The sequence below is a fragment of the Oncorhynchus kisutch genome, linkage group LG10, assembly GCF_002021735.2.
Source record: "Oncorhynchus kisutch isolate 150728-3 linkage group LG10, Okis_V2, whole genome shotgun sequence".
NCBI classification, from domain to species: domain Eukaryota; kingdom Metazoa; phylum Chordata; class Actinopteri; order Salmoniformes; family Salmonidae; genus Oncorhynchus; species Oncorhynchus kisutch.
The window spans coordinates 56,394,702-56,415,681 of NC_034183.2; the positions used below are offsets into that span (position 1 = coordinate 56,394,702).

The 20,980-nt window shown below is 39.5% G+C and overlaps 2 protein-coding genes and 1 pseudogene across 5 annotated transcripts in view; all 3 read left to right on the forward strand.

Annotated features, from left to right (window-relative positions):
- LOC109898468 (interleukin-21 receptor-like) overlaps window positions 1-3,112 on the forward strand; it is a 28,229-nt gene extending 25,117 nt beyond the window's left edge. For both annotated transcript variants that reach the window (XM_020493446.2, XM_020493445.2), the window contains exon 9: window positions 813-3,112. In XM_020493446.2, the coding sequence (XP_020349035.1) occupies window positions 813-1,508 (696 nt within the window). In that variant the 3' untranslated portion in view covers window positions 1,509-3,112. The remainder of the gene's footprint in view (window positions 1-812) is intronic.
- A 232-nt stretch (window positions 3,113-3,344) lies between these two features.
- Window positions 3,345-6,441, forward strand: LOC109897606 (uncharacterized). 2 transcript variants are annotated; one of them, XM_031832812.1, is made up of 9 exons: window positions 3,345-3,425; window positions 3,535-3,624; window positions 3,743-3,875; window positions 4,054-4,247; window positions 4,377-4,525; window positions 4,616-4,787; window positions 4,988-5,084; window positions 5,195-5,279; window positions 5,381-6,441. In XM_031832812.1, the coding sequence occupies exons 1-9, from the start codon at window positions 3,356-3,358 to the stop codon at window positions 5,912-5,914; spliced, it is 1,524 nt and encodes a 507-aa protein (XP_031688672.1). In that variant the 5' UTR covers window positions 3,345-3,355; the 3' UTR covers window positions 5,915-6,441. The 2 variants fall into 2 exon arrangements, with proteins under 2 accessions (XP_031688672.1, XP_031688673.1); XM_031832813.1 differs by having other exon boundaries at window positions 4,991-5,084.
- A 3,724-nt stretch (window positions 6,442-10,165) lies between these two features.
- Window positions 10,166-20,978, forward strand: LOC109898469 (3-phosphoinositide-dependent protein kinase 1-like; annotated as a pseudogene). Its single transcript, XR_002256362.1, has 14 exons — window positions 10,166-10,212; window positions 14,878-15,069; window positions 15,222-15,264; window positions 15,440-15,577; window positions 15,690-15,834; window positions 17,048-17,145; window positions 17,513-17,588; window positions 17,806-17,874; window positions 18,318-18,414; window positions 18,527-18,700; window positions 18,848-19,083; window positions 19,379-19,436; window positions 19,676-19,828; window positions 19,927-20,978. The product of XR_002256362.1 is annotated as a 3-phosphoinositide-dependent protein kinase 1-like (transcript).
- The last annotated feature ends 2 nt before the right edge of the window (window positions 20,979-20,980 follow it).

The following is a 20,980-nucleotide window of genomic DNA, read 5'->3' on the forward strand; positions in this document are numbered from 1 at the left end:
AGATCGTATTCCTGCTCAACCTAATGTAAACCTAAACGAATCTGTTTTTCTATGGTGCCCTTTCACTAAGCAGTATACACTTCTCTGAACTGCACAAATGTTCTGTGAGAAGTTCAAAGTCATGAAGATGTCCACAGGGGTTTGGTTATAGTTGAGGAGCATGACAGAGCTGTACTAACTATGCTAACTACAGTCAGGTAGTCAGGTATACTAACTACAGTCAGGTAGATGTCTTAAAGCATAAGCTCAATGTCAGTGATGAACGCACATAAAGCAAGTCCCTGATTATATAGTATAAAAATGACTTCACAGCAAATTACATTATATAAAGAACGCACAGTCGGGTAGATGTTTTTTAAATGCCCTCTCTCTTTAGCCCTCTGACAGCTGTTAGTGGTGCAGTATAGCCACTTACTGCTGTCTTTTCAGATGAAAAACAGTGATTAGATTCTGCTGAATTGCTCTTCACCCAGATAAGGTATTTTCGTGAAAAAACTTGTCCATTCATATCTGTGGGCAACATCTTGCTCTAGGATTCAGAGTTGTATAAAATAACTGCCATCAGTTTCATAAACATTTCTAAATGTTAAAAAATAAAAAAGGTAATTCTTTCTGTGATTGATCTTCATATTGACGATGGAGGTGATAAGCTCTCATTCAACCTTTTGCAACCAAGTGTAGCTCAGTTGGTGGAGCATGGCGCTTGCAATTCCAGATGACCAATACGTGAAAAATGTAAGCATGCATGACTAAGTCGCCTTGTACCTACCTATTGCTCCTTAATCATCCATTTTATCATTATGCTTTTGCAGAAATGGGTTGGACCTGTCTTCGTCTTCAGTGAGCTGGATCCCTTGGAGAAAAACCCATCTACACAGATGATGACTGAGAAGCAGCTAGACATCCTCGGGCTGTCCAGGCTGAGTGTGGAGGAAGATGGCAGCAGTGGGGACCAGGGCACCTGTCACTCCGCTGGACACGTCTCCATTGATACTGTGATGGTGTCTGGGGAGGAAGGAGCTTTGTCAGGGAGTTCTTGGGTGACATACAAGTGCAGCCAAGGTGGGGAAAGCTTCTCCCAATATACTGGAGGCAGCAGAGGAGGTATGGACAGTGAGACGGAGGGCCCTCTTGGTGCTGGGGCAGAAGAGGAAGGAGGGTTAACTGGGCAGAGTGGAAGATGGGCATCAACGGGCCTGCCTGCTATGAAGTGGCAGCTCCAGCTACAGGTCCGCAACTATCAACCAGAGCAGATTTCATTGGACTCAGAGGACGGCTACCCTCCTATGGTGCTGGATCTGGACAGTGTGGACACCATTGACAGTGGAGTCTTTGTTGAGTCTGACTGTAGCAGCCCTGTGAACTCTAACTTTGAGTCTGAGGAGCAGATAGACTCTGGTTTACTGAGTGGGGTAGGCAGTTCCCCTTCTGAATATGTTAAACAGTGGGTGAGGGGTAACACTATGCAAGAGGACTCAACCAATTCAGGACAGAACAGGACGATGTGAGTTCTCCGTCACCACCTCTGCCACTGACAGTGCTCCAGCATATTTGTAAAATTCCTTACTTTCTCTGGCATAGGTATATTGTTCATATTGTCAACATGCTTTTTTTTTTTAAAGTGGAGTAGGAATGATTTCTTCCCAACATAAAAATGGTTTATCGTCGTAATACAATAATATTGTTTGACCGTATGTTCGTCATGTTGCGTTATGTAAATAGATGTAGATTACTCATTTTGGCCTTCCCAGGCCTAGATTTTTGCCTTCATGTAATGAATATTTTCTTGCGGATTAATTTCTCATGCAAATTCCCTGTAGAAAGGGTATTGTTTTTATATAATGTTTGTCATCTTAATGTTTCTTATGTTTGTGACAATGGATCCAATTGAGGAGTTTGCATTCATGTTCAATCGCTTGTTAATTCTTTATAGGGACAATCCGCAGTTGCTAACTAGTTACTTAAATATAGAAACTCATTTATTCTTGAAGAATATAACTTTTAAATGCCCCATGAGCTTAGTTCAACTGTCGTACCCAATCAGAAACCAAAATATAAGCTTGTTTTACTCCAATGTTTGTAAGCATTGTAAGTGGAAACAAAAACTGTATAGCCTCAAAATAGATTGGTCATTCCTTGCATCAATAGCGCTGCCTATGAATTTATGAGTGGTTACATTTCTCCAGGCCCATCCCTCAGCTATTACCAAAACAGAGGCTGGTGACCACTTTGTTATTGTTTCAACTAACGATTGCCCATTTAAAGTACTTTTTTCCCCCTCACATGCATGAAGTCCCACAGTGGTCAAAACAATCTTATTAAGTAATGGGAGCATTCCAACATTCAGATATTAGTCTCCTTTTTCTGTACGATACAAAAATGCATCAGAACACAGATTTAGGTCTGCTTTAATGCAGTTCTGTCATTGTATGCAAATTAAATAGACCATTTCTCTTTACAATTTTCATTTGCTGATAAGAAATTATAGCTATGTGGGGTAGTAAACGAAAGCTCGGCAGCAGTAGGCTACATCTGATAAATTGACTCGCCACTAGGTATCGAATTCTATAATCTAGATATTGCCATTGCACTGTTATCACAATGAGTTAAACCACTGTCTAGTTTCCATAAACAATCTTTGAGAAGGGTGAAACAGATTGATTTGACTGCACTGAAGAGTATGATAAAATATATTTTTATATGAATTTCAGGAATATTATAATAAACTATAACTTAGTTCATCCTATTCCTAGATGCTTGAGTATGTGTGACACCTTGACCTTAGTATTCTTTGTTTTCTTTATTATTTTGGTTAGGTCAGGGTGTGACATGGGTGATGTATGTGTTTTTTTGGTCCTATCTAGGGGTTTTGTATGTCTATGGGTGTTTCACTATTCTAGGTGTTATGTATGTCTATGGTTGCCTAGATTGGTTCTCAATTAGAGGCAGCTGTTTATCGTTGTCTCTGGGAACCATATTTAGGCAGCCATATTCCTTGCGTATTTCGTGGGTTATTGTCTGTGTTAGTTGCCTGTGTCTGGACTTATCATATATAGCGTCATGTTTGTTTAAGTGTTCTTTGTCTTATTAAAGATGTATTCATCTCATGCTGCACCTTGGTCTCATCCATTCAACGAACGTGACAGTATGACTTATACACCAACACAAAACACTTTTTTTTTTTTGCAAGAGTGCAATGTGAAATAGAAAATATTAGACATATGTTCATAAATGTTATGATGGGTTAATTTGAGCAATTAGATAGTAATCAACTTCGTCACAGAGGCACGAAGAAGGCGTGGAAAAGCAAACAGCTTTCATATGATAACAGGATGTGACTTCCTCTCATCACGTTATGATGCTTGACTTCACGTACTCATTCATTCTCTCTGAGAGATGCCCTATCCACAAGACCCACGTACAAGGTAGTATGGACCTTTCTCAGAACTGTTTTCCATTGTGTACTTTCTACATTACTGTACAATACATAATTTGCACGTTATACATGACTTATGCATGTTTTTCCTGGTTTAGCCTTACCGACTCATGCTAAGATGAAGCTTCTACTGGCACTTTGTGCAGTTTGGAACATCATCCAACTATCAGAGGGCTGTTCTCCTGGAAGTACTGTACAAGATTCCATTGTACTGTCCATTTTGTTCATGTTCAGATTTATGTCCAGGAGTAAAAGCTCATTACATAGGTGACATGGGTTGTGATAAAAGGGTGTGTTTCTTCCCAGAAATTACAGATCGACTCGCCTGTGTATCTGATTATTGGTTTACAATTACCTGTACTTTGAACATCACTGACGAGCCTGCAGATGTCAACAACTCCCACTACTGGTTGAATTTCATCTGGCCTGATGAAGCTGGGTGAGCCTTATTGTGTGATGATGACGGATTCTTATGTTATGAATCTCTTGGTTCTGTCCATTGCATGAAGTGGAGAGACAAATACGCAACATTAAATGAGAACAAAAATGATTATACTGAGGATAAATAATTACTAATATCATTTGAATCACAAAAATCATGAACATTTTTTCCACAGGAACACATTCAAATGTCCACTGGTGGAGATGGGGGACAGTTATGGTTGCACATTTGTGGCTGATTTTGATGAGAATGTAAGGTATAGCGACTCTTCATTTAATAGCGTGGACTGTTTCAATGTGCGTCTTTGTTATAACATTGACTGCCAATCAAACTATGATAACTTGACAGACTTCAAACCATCCAAAAATAGTAAGTTCCCTGTGAAGATTATATATTGATTTGCAATTCATGGAAAATTGCATGAAATAATTATGATTGTGCAAAATATATTTTTCTATAGCTGACAAATAAGTGTAATGACTAACTCTTTGTCATCAGTTCAACCAACAGCTCCAAGTCATCTCGCTGTCCAGCGGACTTTAGAGGGTTACAAATGCACTTGGCAAAGTGGATATGAACACCATCCTTATTTAACAGAGTTCCATTACCAACTCTGCTTCTACAAATACCATGGCGATAAGGGCGAGGTAAAGTGCATTGTAATAGAAGTCATGCTTCAATGTCTTGTTAAAGTCAATGGTTGTTTGATTAATTGTTTCCTGGATTTTTTTTCTCAGGTGTTTTGTGTGTCCCCTCAAAACAAATCTATTTTAATTGATAGATCTGGACTTAAGCCAGATACCACATATGTTCTGAAAGTCAGATCTGAGCTATATAAGTCCTCTGAATATAAAGGACAGTGGAGTCCGTGGAGTGCAATGGTGCAATTGAGGACTGATGCAAAGGAAGGTGGGAGATATCTGCTTTGGAGACAAACTAGTTAAAGCATATACCACTCTTACCTATCTCCTCTTTGTTATTGTCCCAAAATATGCTATGGAGAAACCATTGAGGCTGCGTTTAGACAGACCAATTAGTGGGAAAAATATTTGAATTTGGCTGCTTCTCTAAACACAGCCATTGATGCATATACTATGTTTCTCCTTCAGCAGAACCAACTATAGTCCTTGTCCTCAGCAAGTTTGTATTTCCAGGTTGTGTGATTGCTGGAGTTCTGTTGTTTGGATTTTACAACCCCACTATAAGGTAACGGTCTTCTTCAGAAACCCATACAAATACTTAAAAATTGTGTCATGAGAAAGCGAGGCTGATTTGGAAGCACACACACAAATCATTTATAATAATTTGTGCCATAGAATGAAGATAAAATCCTTCTATGATGTGCCAAGCCCAGCCCCTTTATTCCAACCTCTCTACAAAGATTATAACAAACATTTCCAGGTAAAGTCGACTAATTAATGATTTCCCCAAAGTGGTCCTCATAACGTTTTCAAAATGGTCCCTGGGATAAAGTTTATACTTGAATATTTTTTTCTCTATAGGACTGGCTTGAGTCAGAGTGCAATCTGATACCAACATACAAACCAGAAGAGTTCCTGACCATCGATACTTTGATTATTGAGGCCAAACCTATAGCAGAGGACCAGGACTGCTCAGCTTCAACACCATATCCCCTAGCACAAGTTCACACTCCCTATGTTGTTCCCTCAGTGATGGACTGGGTCTGCAGTCACAGTCCAAATGGAAATGGTCCAGGGGACATCCCTTACACCCAGCTGCCCTGCTCTCCCCTAGAGCTCCAGTTTGGAGCGATGGTCACCTCTTTCTCTCAGGACCCTTCGGTCGCCTGTGAGGGGGACTCTGGATGCGAGGACTTAACACTCAGCCCAGACAGCAGCTTGCCTAATAGTCCTGTATCTAGTGAGCCAGAATGCACCTGTACTGATTACTGTATCCTACACGAAACCTCTAAAGGTTTTATCCCCACTGTTGTGCCCAAAGAGGTCTCTACTCATCCCTTGAAGAGTTATTGCATAGAGGGACCAGGTAAGGAGGAAACCTGTGCCACTGAGTGAAGTTACCAAATGTTACATCATATGCCAATAGGACAGACAGCCTACCTCTTGGGTTGTGAAAATGTACTGAGCAAGGGGTGTTCTAGTCTTTATAATTGCCTATATGACATAATGTTGTCTTACGATCATTTGCAGTTTCTTATTTGTAATTCTGATGTAGAATTGTGTATACTATACTGTAATGAAGTGTGTTTTGTCTGTTTGAAATAATGTACATTTTTTAATTACTATATCAATTGTGTGATAGCTTAAATAGCTATTTTGGACCAGTTCATTTCATAATTTGTATGCACTGATGGCACTAGAGCCATTGATCCTTCAGTATGTGAGATAACCACCAGAGGACGCTGCGACTCAACACTTGCTACTATCTATAGGAGAAATTGGCGAGGTGCAGTTTCTTGGCTGAACAATTTCAGCTATATGTAATATTTCGAAAGTAGTTTAATAATCCTGTAATTACTATGTCCTTTAATTTGTCTTGTATTACATACTTGTTCGCTATTGTAAATACATTTATACATTGACGTATGGTTTGTGTCGTTTTCTATTTCGCAAAACAGTGGATGAGTAGCTATACTTATCAGAGGCAATTGCAACAATATATATGTATAGCCACCAATGGTCTTCAACTTGCTTAATCTTTCATTCTTAGTGCAATTTCAAAACATATGCGCGTGCTACAAATGAACGAGTAAAATGTTTTGTTGTGATATGACGTCACGTTTCGGGACATGAACCCAGTATGTAGCTAGCTTGCTTTAGGACTTCCATGTCAGCAAGTAATCACTGGCCAGATAGTGAGTATCTGCCTGTGTTGCATTAACTGTCAGTTGGTTGTGGTAATGGTGAAAGTCAGGCAATGGTGACCTTATACTACTAACGTTAGCTAGTCAGCTTAGCGTGTGCGGGTAAGATTCACTTTCATGTTCGGTGTTGGGTCTAACAGTCAGCAGCTAGCACTGGTACTAGCTAACGTTAGCTATATTTCTACCTTAGCACATCCGTGTGTGCAGATGTCTTCTCAAATTTGTCTTGCAAAGATGTCTAATTGACAGACCAACACTTTTCAAACTGTGGCAGCCCTAGCCGACTAAATTCAACGATGATGGAGTTGAGCAGCGTCTAGTTGTGGGCGGACTGGAGTTCCGAGTTCCACCCAAAGAATAGTCAGCATTTACAAATGACATTGTCCTGTGGAAATGCGGGCTATTCTTTGGGTGCTGAAATTTTTGTAGAAAAACTTTATTTTATGTGACGTCGGCTCTGCAGTCTGCCCACGCTAACGTTATTTGGGGCTCAAATAGATCATACATCGTTGAGTTTATTCGGCTAAATCTGTATAGGCCTATGCTTCTGCAGCCATCTCTTTACATTAGTGTAATGTTACATCTAGAAGGATTATTAATTTAACATACCAATGTTGTTGGTTTTGGTTATCTGCTAGGTTATTACCACCGACCTGTGCCATAAAGGTCAGACCTCTTGGCAGAGGATGTAGGCCAGGGTGCCCCAACTGGCGAATTTGGCCCACATTTGATTTTATTTGCCCCACCCTCCCAGTGTTCTGAGCAAGATTATTATTATTTATTTTTTAAATTGTTGGACATAAGACTTTAACAAAAACAAATCAGCTCCAAGTTATTTTAATTTAAGAAATCTGTTCCTAAGTATTCCCACACACAATAGCAAGATACACTGTATTTGATCGTATATAAATGTCAGCAAGGTTTGAAATGATTATGTTTTAGTCAAATATATCTGTTTGGGCTTCTTGCGGTCAATTTTTAGTCTACAAATCGTTTGTAATTATGTCTCGGCCCCCTGACCATCCACACAAGAAAGGAAACTGAATCTAGTTCCCTGATGGAGACTAATTACCCACACACATAAAGAAGGCTACAGTCCTCCTGAGAGCTGTAATATTATAGGGTCATATAGTACCACAGTCATTATACCCATAAAACCTAGCGGTCATACAGAGAAACGGTTCCAATTGTTCTTCCACCATTCATCATTCTTCCCATAGAGGATTTTAGAGACACAGGCTTACCCTGGTGTGATGTTTTGATAACCGTGTCAATCTCTCTAGGTCTAGGACAAGGTGACTTTTATCAATATATTCACCTGGATTAACCCCCCAAAATTGAAATGCTAATTAGCTGCTAATGTGGCTATCATAAATAACTACAAATGCCATGATGATCTGGGCGAGACTGCCGAATCGAGGCAAAGGTAAGAATCTCTGGATTACCTATCTAATGTTAGTTAAATGTAGTAATTAATCATTTGGCTACGTTTCTTTAAATTGACAATTCTGTGAACTGTCTTGTGCAAGTTTTAAATGGACCTGTTAGCAAAGGTGTCAGCTAGAGATGGCGTGTAGGACCTTTCAGGGATTTGTAGTTTTGCATGTCTACTTTGCTGCTAATTAGCATTTTTTTTATATGAGAGTAAATAGAGCCAAAAATACAGTACCGTTCAATAGTTTGGGGTCACTTAGAAATGTCCTTGTTTTCCATGAAATGAGTTGCACAATGAATAGGAATTTAGTCAAGACATTGACATGGTTATAAATAATGATTTTTAATTGAAATAATAATTGCATCCTTCAAACTTTGCTTTCATCAAAGAATCCTCCATTTGCAGCAATTACAGCCTTGCAAAATTTGGCATTCTAGTTGTCAATTTGTTGAGGTAACCTGAAGACATTTCACCCCATGCTTCCTGAAGCATCTCCCACAAGTTGGATTGGCTTGATGGGCACTTCTTACGTATCACACGGTCAAGCTGCTCCCACAACAGCTCAATAGGGTTGGGATCTGGTGACTGTGCTGGCCGCTCCATTATAGACAGAATACCAGCTGACTGCTTCCTCCCTAAATAGTTCTAGCATAGTTTGCTTTGCTTTGGGTCATTGTCCTGTTGTAGGAGGAAATTCACTACAATTAAGCGCCGTCCACAGGGTATGGCATGGTGTTGCTAAATGGAGTGATAGCCCTCCTTCAAGATCCCTTTTACCCTGTACAAATCTCCCACTTTACCATCACCAAAGCACCCCCAGACCATCACATTGCCTCAACCATGCTTGACAGATAGCGTCAAGCACTCCTCCAGCATCTTTTCATTTTTTCTGCATCTCACGAATGTTCTTTGATCCGAACACCTCAAACTTAGATTTGTCTGTCCATAACACGTTTTTTCCAATCTTCCTCTGCCCAGTGTCTGTGTTCTTTTGCCCATATTAATCTTTTCTTTTTATTGGCCAGTCTGAGATATGGCTTTTCCTTTGCAACTCTGCCTAGAAGACCAGCATCCCGGAGTCGCCTCTTCACTGTTGACGTTGAGACTGGTGTTTTGCGTATACTATTTAATGAAGCTGCCAGTTGAGGACTTGTGAGGTGTCTGTTTCTCAAACTAGACACTCTAATGTACTCTAATGGACACCTCTTGCGCAGTTGTGCACCAGGGCCTCGCCTCCCACTCCTCTTTCTATTCTGGTTCTAGCCAAATTGTTCTGTGAAGGGAGTAATACACAGCGTTGTACAAGATCTTCAGTTTCTTGGCAATTTCTTGCATGGAATAGCCTTCATTTCTCAGAATAAGAATAGACTGACGAGTTTCAGAAGAAAGTTCTTTGTTTCTGGCCATTTTGAGCCTGTAATCGAACCCACAAATGCTGATGCTCCAGATACTCAACTAGTCTAAAGAAGGCCAGTTTTATTGCTTCTTTAATCAGAACAACAGTTTTCAGCTTTGCTAACATAATTGCAAAAGGGTTTTCTAATGATCAATTAGCCTTTTTAAAATAATAAACTTGGATTAGCTAACACAACGTGCCATTGGAACACAGGAGTGATGGTTGCTGATAATGGGCCTCTGTACGCCTATGTAGATATTCCATAAAAAATCTGCCGTTTCAAGCTACAATAGTCATTTACAACATTAACAATGTCTACATTATATTTCTGATCAATTTGATGTTATTTTAATGGACAATTTTCAAAAACAAGGACATTTCTAAGTGGCCCCCTCTAAAATCCCTTATGGGAAAAATGAATGGTAGAAAACGATTCTAACCATTTCCATGTTTGACCGCTAGGTTTTATGGGTATTATGACACTTCCACTGTGGGGCTCTATGGATAAGCTTGAACACAAACATTTAAAGAAGCTCTCTTTCTCACCTAGGCAAGACATGTCACAACAGGAAACCACAATGATCTTAATCCGTTCATAAAATAACGTTGTTTAAAAATACAGATTCATGACCTTGTGTCTAAGTTTCCTAGAACACAGGTAATTTACGTTTATTGGCTTGTTTACTGCTTTGGAGGTTAGACCAGGCTATGATTTCCTGTCTCTAGGACAGATGGCTTTGATTGTCCCAGTTAATTATTAACTTTTTAGTTTTTACAGTAAGAGCTGTTTTCTTCTAAATTGTACATTTCTATGTGCAAAGGGACATACCCTTCTGGTTTCTGTGGTTTATAGTTTTGTCATGGTGTTGTTGGAGCACTGTCTTCTGTGGCAGGTGTCTGGAGTGGAAAGTACCCTACACCAGGGATTATCAACTAGATTCAGTCACAGGCTGTTTCTTTTTGTTTTTTCTTGAGTGGATGGTCAGGGGGCCAGAAAATAATAACAAATAATTTGTGCACCAGATTCTACTCCGCTGAAATAGTATGTGCATTACACTATTTGCATTCTAAAGGTATAATTCACAGGTAAGACCAATTACACTATGTATTATTAAGTTTGACATAAACATGATTTTAAAAAATATTGAATAACTTTTAATGGAAGTTTTATGTTTCTTATTTAGAAATTGTGGGCTCTATTTTCGGCTTGCGCTAAGGAGTTGCAAGTGTCGAAAGCATGTTAGTTAGACAGTGTTCGTTTGCAATTTCGTCATGTAAAAACTGTCGCACAATTGATTTATTTATCCAGTCAGTCAATAAATAATATAATAATACTCGTAGGAAAGGTTTTTATCTTTGGCTCACAATCTGTAGATACTATACGATTAGAAAGGTTCAAAATGTATGTAAAACATCCCTGCACAATTTAAAAATATATGGCACTTGAAAACCAAACGAGAGTGGTCTAAGGTGATAGGTGGGATGGGCAGAGCGTGGCAGAGGGGTGGGAGTTTATTTTTAGTAATGTATTATTGTTATGTGATCATTTGTAGACTAAAAATGTACCGCAAGAAGCCCAAACATTGAAATTATTATGTTTTATTCAAATATACAGTACCAGTCAAAAGTTTGGTCACACCTACTCATTCAAGGTTTTGTCTTTATTTTTATTATTTTCTACATTGTAGAATAATAGTGAAGACATCAAAACTATGAAATAACACATAAGGGATCATGTAGTAACAAAAAAAGTGTTAAACAAATATAATAAATATAATATTTGAGATTCTTCAAAGTAGCCAGCCTTTGCCTTGATGACAGCTTTGGACACGCTTGGCGTTCTCTCAACCAGCTTCACCTGGAATACTTTTCCAACAATCTTGAAGGAGTCCCCACATATCCTGAGCACTTGTTGGCTGCTTTTCATTCACTCTGTGGTCGAACTTGTCCCAAACCATCTCATTTTGGTTGAGGTCGGGTGATTGTGGAGGCCAGGTCATCTGATGCAACACTCCATCACTCTCCTTCTTAGTCAAATAGCCCTTACAAATCCTGGAGGTGTGTTGGGTCATTTTCCTGTTTAAAAACAAATGATAGTCCCACTAAGCGCAAACCAGATGGGATGGAATATCGCTGCAGAATGCTGTAGTAGCCATGCTGGTTAAGTGTGCCTTGAATTCTAAATAAATCAGTGACAGTGTCACCAGCAAAGCACCATCACACCACCACCTCCATGCTCCAGAGTGGAAACCACACATGCAAAGATCCTCCATTAACCTACTCTGCGTCTCACAAAGACACGGCAGTTTGAACCAAAAATCTCAAATTTGGACTCATCAGACCAAAGGACAGAATTCTACCGGTCTAATGTTCATTGCTTGTGTTTCTTGGCCCAAGCAAGTCTTCTTCTTATTGGTGTCCTCCAGTAGGGGTTTCTTTGCAGCAATTTGACCATGAAGGCCTAATTCACGCAGTCTCCTCTGAACAGTCGATGTTGAGATGTGTCTGTTACTTAAACTCTGAGAAGCATTTATTTGGCCTGCAATCTGAGGTGCAGTTAACTCTAATTAACTTATTCTCTGCATCAGAGGTAACTCTGGGTCTTTCTTTCCTGTGGCGGTCCTCATGAGAGCCATTTTCATCAAAGAGCTTGATGGTTTTTACACTTGAAAAAACTTTAAAAGTTCTTGAAATGTTCCGCATTGACTGACCTTCATGTCTTAAAGTAATGATGGACTAATTTCTCTTTGCTTATTTGAGCTGTTCTTGATATAATATGAACTTGGTCTTTTACCAAATAGGGCTATCTTCTGTATACCACCCCTACCTTGTCACAACACAACTGATTGGCTCAAATGCATGAAGAAGGAAAGAAATTCCAGCAATTCACTTTTAAAAAGTGAATTGAAATGCATTCCAGGTGACTACCTCGTGAAGCTGGTTGAGAGAATGTCAAGAGTGTGCAAAGCTGTCATCAAGGTGGCTACTTTGAAAAATATAAATTATATATATATTTTGTTGTTGAATTTTCCCCTTTTTTCTCCCAAATTTTGTGGTATGCAATTGTTCGTAGTTACTATCTTGTCTCATCGCTACAACTTCAGTACGGGCTCGGGAGAGACAAAGGTCGAGAGCAATGCGTCCTCCGAAACACAACACAACCCAACCAAGCCGCACTGCTTCTTAACACAGCACGCATCCAACCCGGATGCCAGCCACAGGAGTCGCTAGTGCACGATGAGACAAGGATATCCCTACCGGCCAAACCCTCCCTAACACGGACGACGGTAGGCCAATTGTGCATCGCCCCATGGACCTCCCGGTCGTGACAGAGCCTGGGCTCGAACCCAGAGTCTTATGGTGGCGCAGTGCCTTAGACCACTGTGCCACCCGAGAGGCCTTATAAATTATATTTTGATTTGTTTAACACTTTTTTGGTTACTACATGATTCCATATGTGTTATTTCCACAAATAACACAAATAACCAGGCTCCCGAGTGGCGCAGCGGTCTAAGGTACTGCATCTCAGTGCTTGAGGCGTCACTACAGACACCCTGGTTCTATTCCAGGTTGTGTCACGGTGTAGGCCGTCATTGTAAACAAACATTTGTTCTTAACTGACTTGCCTAGTTAAATAAAGATTACATTGTAAAACATTTAAATAAACATTTCATACTTGATGTCTTGACTATTCTACAATGTAGAAAATAGTATAAATAAAGAAACTCTTGAATGAGTAGGTGTGTCCAAACTTTTCGCTGGTACTATATATTTCAATAAAACGTTGTAATTTAAAACATTGCTTACATTTTGTATACAATCAAATATACAGTATCTCTATTATGGGTGGGAATACTTTGGAACAGATTTCCCAAATTAAAAATCACTTGGAGCTGATTTGCTGTTGTTATTAGTCTTTATGTCCAACAATTAAATAAATAAATAAAAATGGAGAACTTGGGGGGCAAATAAAATGAAATGCAGGCCAAATTCGGCCCATGGGCCGCCAGTTGGGGAACTCTGCCCTGCACAAAAAAAACTGGATAGGTGATGCTAGGGCTGGGCGCCATGCTGCTTGTGTTTCTATTGTTTTGATGGTTGCTTCTCTCAATGGACTCATTCACCAGTGTCTCTAAACCTTGTGTTTTCTGTTGTAGCTTAAGTCAACGATCACTTAGCCTAATAAAAGTAATTAATGAAAGTAACTTGCTACCATATTTTCATGATTGTCCCAGGACAATATTCTATAAGATAAACAACAGCTATTAATGTATTTTTAAATATATATATTTAACCTTTATTTAACTAGGCAAGTCAGTTAAGAACAAATTCTTATTTAAAATGACGGCCTAGGAACAGATTTAATCCTTGTTAAGGGGCAGAACAACAGATTTTTACCTTGTCAGCTCGGGGATTCAATCTAGTAACCTTTCGGTTATTGGCCCAATGCTCTAACCACTAGGCTGTCTGCTGCCCCATGCTATGTTGTTGTCTTAGGTCTTTCTTTATGTAGTGTTGTCTCTTGTCGTGATGTGTATTTTGTCCTATATTTTTATTTAATATATTTTTAATCCCAGCCCCCGTCCCCGCAGGAGGCCTTTTGGTAGGCTGTCATTGTAAATAAGAATTTGTTCTTAACTGACTTGCCTAGTTAAATAAAGGTTAAATAAAAAAGCATGGCAGCAACACATGACAACACAGCATGGTAGCAACACAACATGACAACAATGTGGTAGCAAAACAACATGGCAGCAGCACAAAACAGGGTACAAACATTCTTGGGCACAGACAACAGCACAAAGGGGAAGACGGTAGAGACAACAATAGATCATGCAAAGCAGCCACAACAGTCAGTAAGAGTGTCCATATTGAGTCTTTGAATTAAGAGATTGAGATAAATCTGTCCAGTTTGAGTGTTTGTTGCAGCTCGTTCCAGTCACTAGCTGCAGCGAACTGAAAAGAGGAGCGACCCAGGGATGTGTGTGCTTTGGGGATCTTTGACAGAATGTGTTGTATGTGGAGGATGAGGGCTGCAGTAGATATCTCAGATATTAAAGACCCTTTCTCTCTTGGAGTCTTACTTGAATGATGAAATGGTAATTATAAGGAATTGGAACAGCACCTGTAGTCATGCGTGAAAAGAAAACATAAACAAGAACTCTCCCTGTGCGGAAGCAGCACGCTAGTTTATCAGCTGTGGGTTACTCGCTGTATGGCGGTTTTCTTTGTGTGTGTGTGTGTGAGAGAGGGGAGGGAAAGTGTGGTGTAGCTTTGTTTTTTTGTTATGTGACTTTTGTTTTTCTGTCTCTGTACATCCTTTAAGGTATGATGCCGTTCCTATTCTGTCCAGCATCATCCTGTATTCCTCCCCTCCACCTTCTATGGTAAGAATCACCTGGACTCCAGTTTGTTCCTCCACCTAGGAATGGAGGGCCCTCAAGCCTCCCCAACGCTTGGAAAGCAGCCAGAGGACTTCAAATTTGGTCGAATTCTAGGAGAAGGCTCCTATTCAACAGTAAGTCCTCATACATTTTCTATGGTGTTGTATTTTGTGTGTGGGGCTTACAGATAACAGTTGCAGTCATATGAATTACTTTTATTTTCTATTGTTGGTAAAGGGTTGATGGATTGTTAGAAAAATATTGATTGATTGCAAACTTGTTTCAGGTTGTGCTGGCAAGAGAACAGGCCACAGGGAAGGAATATGCTAGTAAGACCCTACAAATTTGTTTTCTCTTGTTGCATGATGCTGATGATCCTCAAGTGGCATTCAAATGACTGTCCTGGATTTGTGCTAAACAATAATGCTCTTTGAAGTGAGGAAACTGGTATTTGATTCAGTCATAAACACAGAGTGAAGCATATCGGTTTGAATTGTGTTTCAGTGAAGATTCTGGAGAAGGTGCACATCCGGAAGGAGAACAAGGCACATTGCGTGACGCGAGAGAGGGATATCATGTCAAGCTTAGACCATCCATTTATCGTCAAGCTCTACTTCACATTTCAAGATGCGAAAAGGTTGTGTATCCTTTGAAATGATCAGAACATGGGCTACTTCAAGACTTCTACATGATAATATCTGGCCTCATCTATTTTGAGATCTTAGTACCATTATCCTTAACGGCCTCCTGTTAGATTTTGGCATAAGCTATGCAAGAAATGGGGAATTACTGAAATACATTCGCAAAATAGGCTCCTTCGATGAGACGTGCACTAGATTCTACTCTGCTGAAATAGTATGTGCATTACAGTATTTGCATTCTAAAGGCATAATTCACAGGTAAGCCCAATTACACAATGTATTATTAAGTTTGACAAACGTTCATTTATTTGATATTGTTGTATAATTGTTTTTAATGGAAGTTTTATAATGTTCCTTGATTAGATATTGTGGGTTCTATTTTCGGCTGCCACTAAGGAGGCGCAAGTGTCAAACGCCCGTTAGTTTGCAATGTCGTCATGTAAAAACTGGCACACTGGCATTTTCTAGACCGAATGCCAGGTTCGGCAATTTACCTGACTAACATCAGCTCGCTTGCGCTGAGTAAACATTTGAGTTTTTGCCCTCTGCTTTTTCATTATTCACAATACACATACTTGCATACTATATAAGCATTTACGAGAATCTGCCGAGCACATAGGTAACGATACAATCGACAGGAGCCTAGTATTTTGTATAGACGTGCAAATGCTATGGTAAAGACACTTGAATTGAAAATATACTGCGCATCCTAAAACACACACACATATGCCTACCGGCGTACTTAATTTAACTTGTTCCAAGTATTGATCCCCAGCTCCAAAGAGTGCCTCTCATCTGGTTAACAAAGACGCACTCCTCCAAACATATTTAAATTATTCAGTCCTATAATGCAGTATCAATGGTAGGCCTAAGCTATATTTCGCTTATTGAGGACGTGCCTCACACATACAATACAATTTACAGGAGCCTGGTCATTTGTTTTTATTCAGGAAAAGTTTGACGCATAAAGACATATAAGCTAGGCTCATTGAAACCAATTAAAACAATGTTGACTTCCAACACTCCAAACATAGGCTATTGAGCAGACTCGTTACTGTAGCCTATGCTATTTAATAAACTTTAGTATCAATCCAAAATGGACCAGGACGAAATAATATTCTGTGCCTCCAGCCGAATTGGAAGTGATGACAACACAGACTGTCAATAACCAACAGAACTTGAGACAAACGCATGCCATATTAAGCCATGGAACGCATTGATTGGCCAGTGAGTGGCCAAGCCCTCGTCACACCTACAACTTGTTCATTCTTCAAAACCCAGCCCTTTTACGCCACTGCCAGCTATTGTAGTTATAATTCCGGCTGTGAAAATGGCAAAAATATTTCTAACACACCCCTGAACCTATTGCGCTATCGCCAGCGCTTAGATTTACCACTGCATTAGGTTTGTTAAAATGTCATGATATGAATTCTATTTGAAGGTTTTAAGTGGTGTGGCTTTTTCTTTACAGGGACCTCAAACCAGAGAATATTTTACTGAATGAGGACATGCACATTCAAATAACAGACTTTGGAACTGCAAAACAACTCTCATCAGATAGTACACAAAGTAATTTAACACATATTGCTTTGTCTTTGTGTAATTTTCCTCCAGTTTGTTGATAGACTAAGTACAGTACATTGGTTTGTTTACCCCTTATCGTATTGCGGTTAACTTATCTATCTATACCTCTAAAGGCTAACAAAATTGTTTTTGTTATTTATAGGAACATGCACAATGGTCTCTATGGGCTTCATAGATATGGAGGCAAATTATAGCAAATTGCTAGTTATACAGTGCTCAGAATATAATTTGAATAGGTCAATAGTGCCATTTTAAGCACAATTGAGTAAAGACATCTTCAGTGAAGGTACCAAATGTGTCATGTGAATAATTTGTCCATACTTATAGTTCATATGATTGTTTTCTTTTGCAGACAGAGCAAACTCCTTTGTTGGAACAGCTGAGTATGTTTCTCCAGAACTACTCACTCAGAAATCTGCCTGCAAAAGGTAGTTTCACTCGATTTCATTCAGTACCCTGATTTGAATCCAATATTCAAGTTATCTGTGTAGTTCTCTGTTACTGTATCACTTCTAGCCTCGCTTGCCATGCTTTATCCAGCCAGGAACAAGACTGGTATATTTCTGGCCATGTTCACATCACTATGATAAAACCCAACACTGAAAGAAGTTACCCGAATCTGTCATGTTTTCTGGTGTCTTTTAGCTCTGACCTTTGGGGTTTAGGCTGTATCATCTACCAGTTGGTAGCAGGATTGCCACCATTTAGAGCTGGGTAAGTTGCGTATCATACATTATTATTTTCCTTTTATTCAGGTAAAATATTTGAGAAGTGTCATTGTCAGGGGCTTTGCAGAAGTGCACTTTGTGATTTGGTAAACAATGTAGTCTATTTGTTATCGCTGTCTAAAAACAGTGTGTGAAATAACAGGAAGTTATGGCTGTGGTGTTTATGACTTGTTTGTGTATTGAGTGCCTGGAGGCTTGAAGAAACCCCAGTCACTCTGTCACATGGCAGCAGCTTCATGGTTCAACTACAAACCAACACATTTACCTCAAAGCCCTTTCAAAGCCAAGTACAGTGACAGTTGTGTATACTGTATGCATCTGCCACTTCCAGGCAATCAAGCCCCAATGACACAAGTCCTAAAATGTGCCTTGCACTCTCATATGATCTTCTGTCTGTCCATGTGGTTGATGGTGTTATTTGCTCACCAGGAATGACTACCTGAAATTCCAGAAGATTATTAAACTGGAGTATGAATTTCCTGATAAATTCTTTCCTAATGCGAAGGATCTAGTGGAACAGCTTCTGGTGAGTCTAATCATATGAATTATTAAAATACATTCGGATGTTGTTCCTCAGTTCCATACTAAGACCCAATGAGTGTCATTATTAACAAAGCATTGCTTTATTTTTGTGGTAGTGCTTGGATCCCTCCAACCGATTAGGTTGTGAGGAGATGGGTGGGTACAACCCACTCAGAGACCATTTTTTCTTTGAGGCCATCACATGGGAGAACCTTCACCTACAGACACCCCCCAAACTCACCCCCTACCTGCCAGCCATGGCTGAGGATGATGAGGACTATTATGGAAATGTAGGTTTTCCCCTCTTGACATATTATGATTAAAGGTTGACACAAACCCTTGTTGACATATTGTTTCCCCAATATGTCAAATTGGCGTGTCCTTGTTTTGTAATCTGTACTGAAAACACCCTGATCATGATGTGGTTCCATCCACAGTATGATGACCTCCTCAGCCAGTTCAGCAACATGCAGGTTGTCCAGTCCAGCTCCTTTCAACCACTGTTTGTGGCCAACCCCAGTCCCATCCCCAACTCCAACCCCGCACAAAGGCCCAACAGCAACATTGAGCAGTACATTCATGACCTGGACAACAACTCCTTTGAGCTGAACCTGCAGTTTTCCACTGAGGTGAAGCAGCTACTGCTTGAGAAGCAAACAAGCAGAAACCCCTGGTAGGCCTGCAGCGATGTACTCGTGAGCAAAACATGTTTTTGTGGACAGAGTGTCAGAAGACTAACTGTCAATATTATCTCACCATAATATTGACACATACTGTAGTTGATGATCTCATGCTCATCTGTTGGGATTCCTATGTTTACTTACAATATTTACACAATTCTATGTTTGATATCTTGTAAACATGAAGCACTTTACCTAAAGACAATACAACGTCAACAATAATATGATATACTGTGAACTGTATCAAGAAAGATTTGGGGAATTAACTTTTTTTATGTATTTATTAAGGAATCAGTTTGTGGAGAATAATTTGATCCTCAAGATGGGACCAGTGGACAAAAGGAAGGTAAGGATTTATGTCATCCTAAATTACTGTGCAGTAATGTTCTATTTTTCAGTTTGAAGGGGAGGAGTTAATGTCTTGATACTGTACTCTTCTAACACTAAAGCAACATACTGCCCTCCTCTGGCAGTTATTTGCAATTTCTGCCAGGAATCAATTTGGGACATCTTGAACCATACTGACTTTACCTACAGGCAATGGATTTATTTTTTATGTCTGAGAATCGCTCTCTGCTTTTAAAGGGGCTGTTTGCACGTCGGCGCCAGCTATTGTTGACCGAGGGACCACACCTTTACTATGTGGACCCAGTTAACAAGGTTTTGAAAGGAGAGATCCCCTGGTCCCCCGCACTGCGCCCAGAGGCCAAGAACTTCAAGACCTTCTTTGTCCATACAGTAATGAATTAGTCTATTGCAATTAATAGCTCAACTTTAGCTAACAAAACTCACTTTATAAAACTATCAGTAACAGTGACCTATTCTCCTCTTTGCAGCCTAACAGAACATACTATCTGATGGACCCGTGTGGGAATGCTGACAAATGGTGCAACAAAATTCAAGAAGTGTGGCAAAAGATCTATAACACGCATTTTAACTCATGCATGTAGGTTGGGTACACTATCTTTTGAAGACAGGTCTTACCCTGTAATGACAGGAGACAGAGAACGAAGGTGTTAATTCATAAATGGTGGAAAACACCTAGCTGTAATGTAGCTTACAAGTCGGTTTCCCTATTACTCCACACATTTGATTTCTTGTAGGGCAACAGGTTCAGGGCATGTTCCATTGTAATGCAGAATTTGATACATTCAGCTGGATCTAAAGCCATTCTGGTATAGAAAGGACCTGTTATTTAAGGAAGTAGAATGGCTATTGCAACTATTCTAACTGATGATTTGTTAGGCTTGGATGGCCTCATGTCTGACATGGTGGCCTTGGTACTCTTAAACTATTTGTCTTCTATAGCAGAGAATAAACTTTGGTCAAAACACATGGGCTGGTGCTGCTTTAAAAAATAGGAGTTGACTTGGATGTTGGTTGAACAGTTCATCAAAATTGCAAAGGAGAATGTTGTAGCCTGTTTTTGACTGTTCTCATTTCTGGGAGAAGTTGATTGTAAATGTTAGACAGATATTTTGTTTGTTTATTCTACTGACCATTGCTGTGATTTACAAAATGGGATGCAAGTAAAGTGTAAGATGTATATTTTGTATTTGTTTTAGGCTTCTATCCTTTGCTGATTAATCCTCATGTTATCCAAACAGTTCAAATGTGGTAATCATTTGGATAATGTCCCCGGTTCATGTTTGCATAATTTAAATGTAAATCAATTGAATGTAAATAGTTGATAATGGTAAATTATGATATTTTGCTACTTTTCGTTGTAATCTATATTTTATTTATGGATGGTGACGTGGTTATGTTTTACATAAATATATGTGGGCCTGGTCTATTTTGTTGTGTGCAAGTTTCAAATGGTTAATTGGAAGAATGCAGCATATATATAAGGTGGCTTGGTAATAAAAGCATGTGGGATTTTGGCAAACG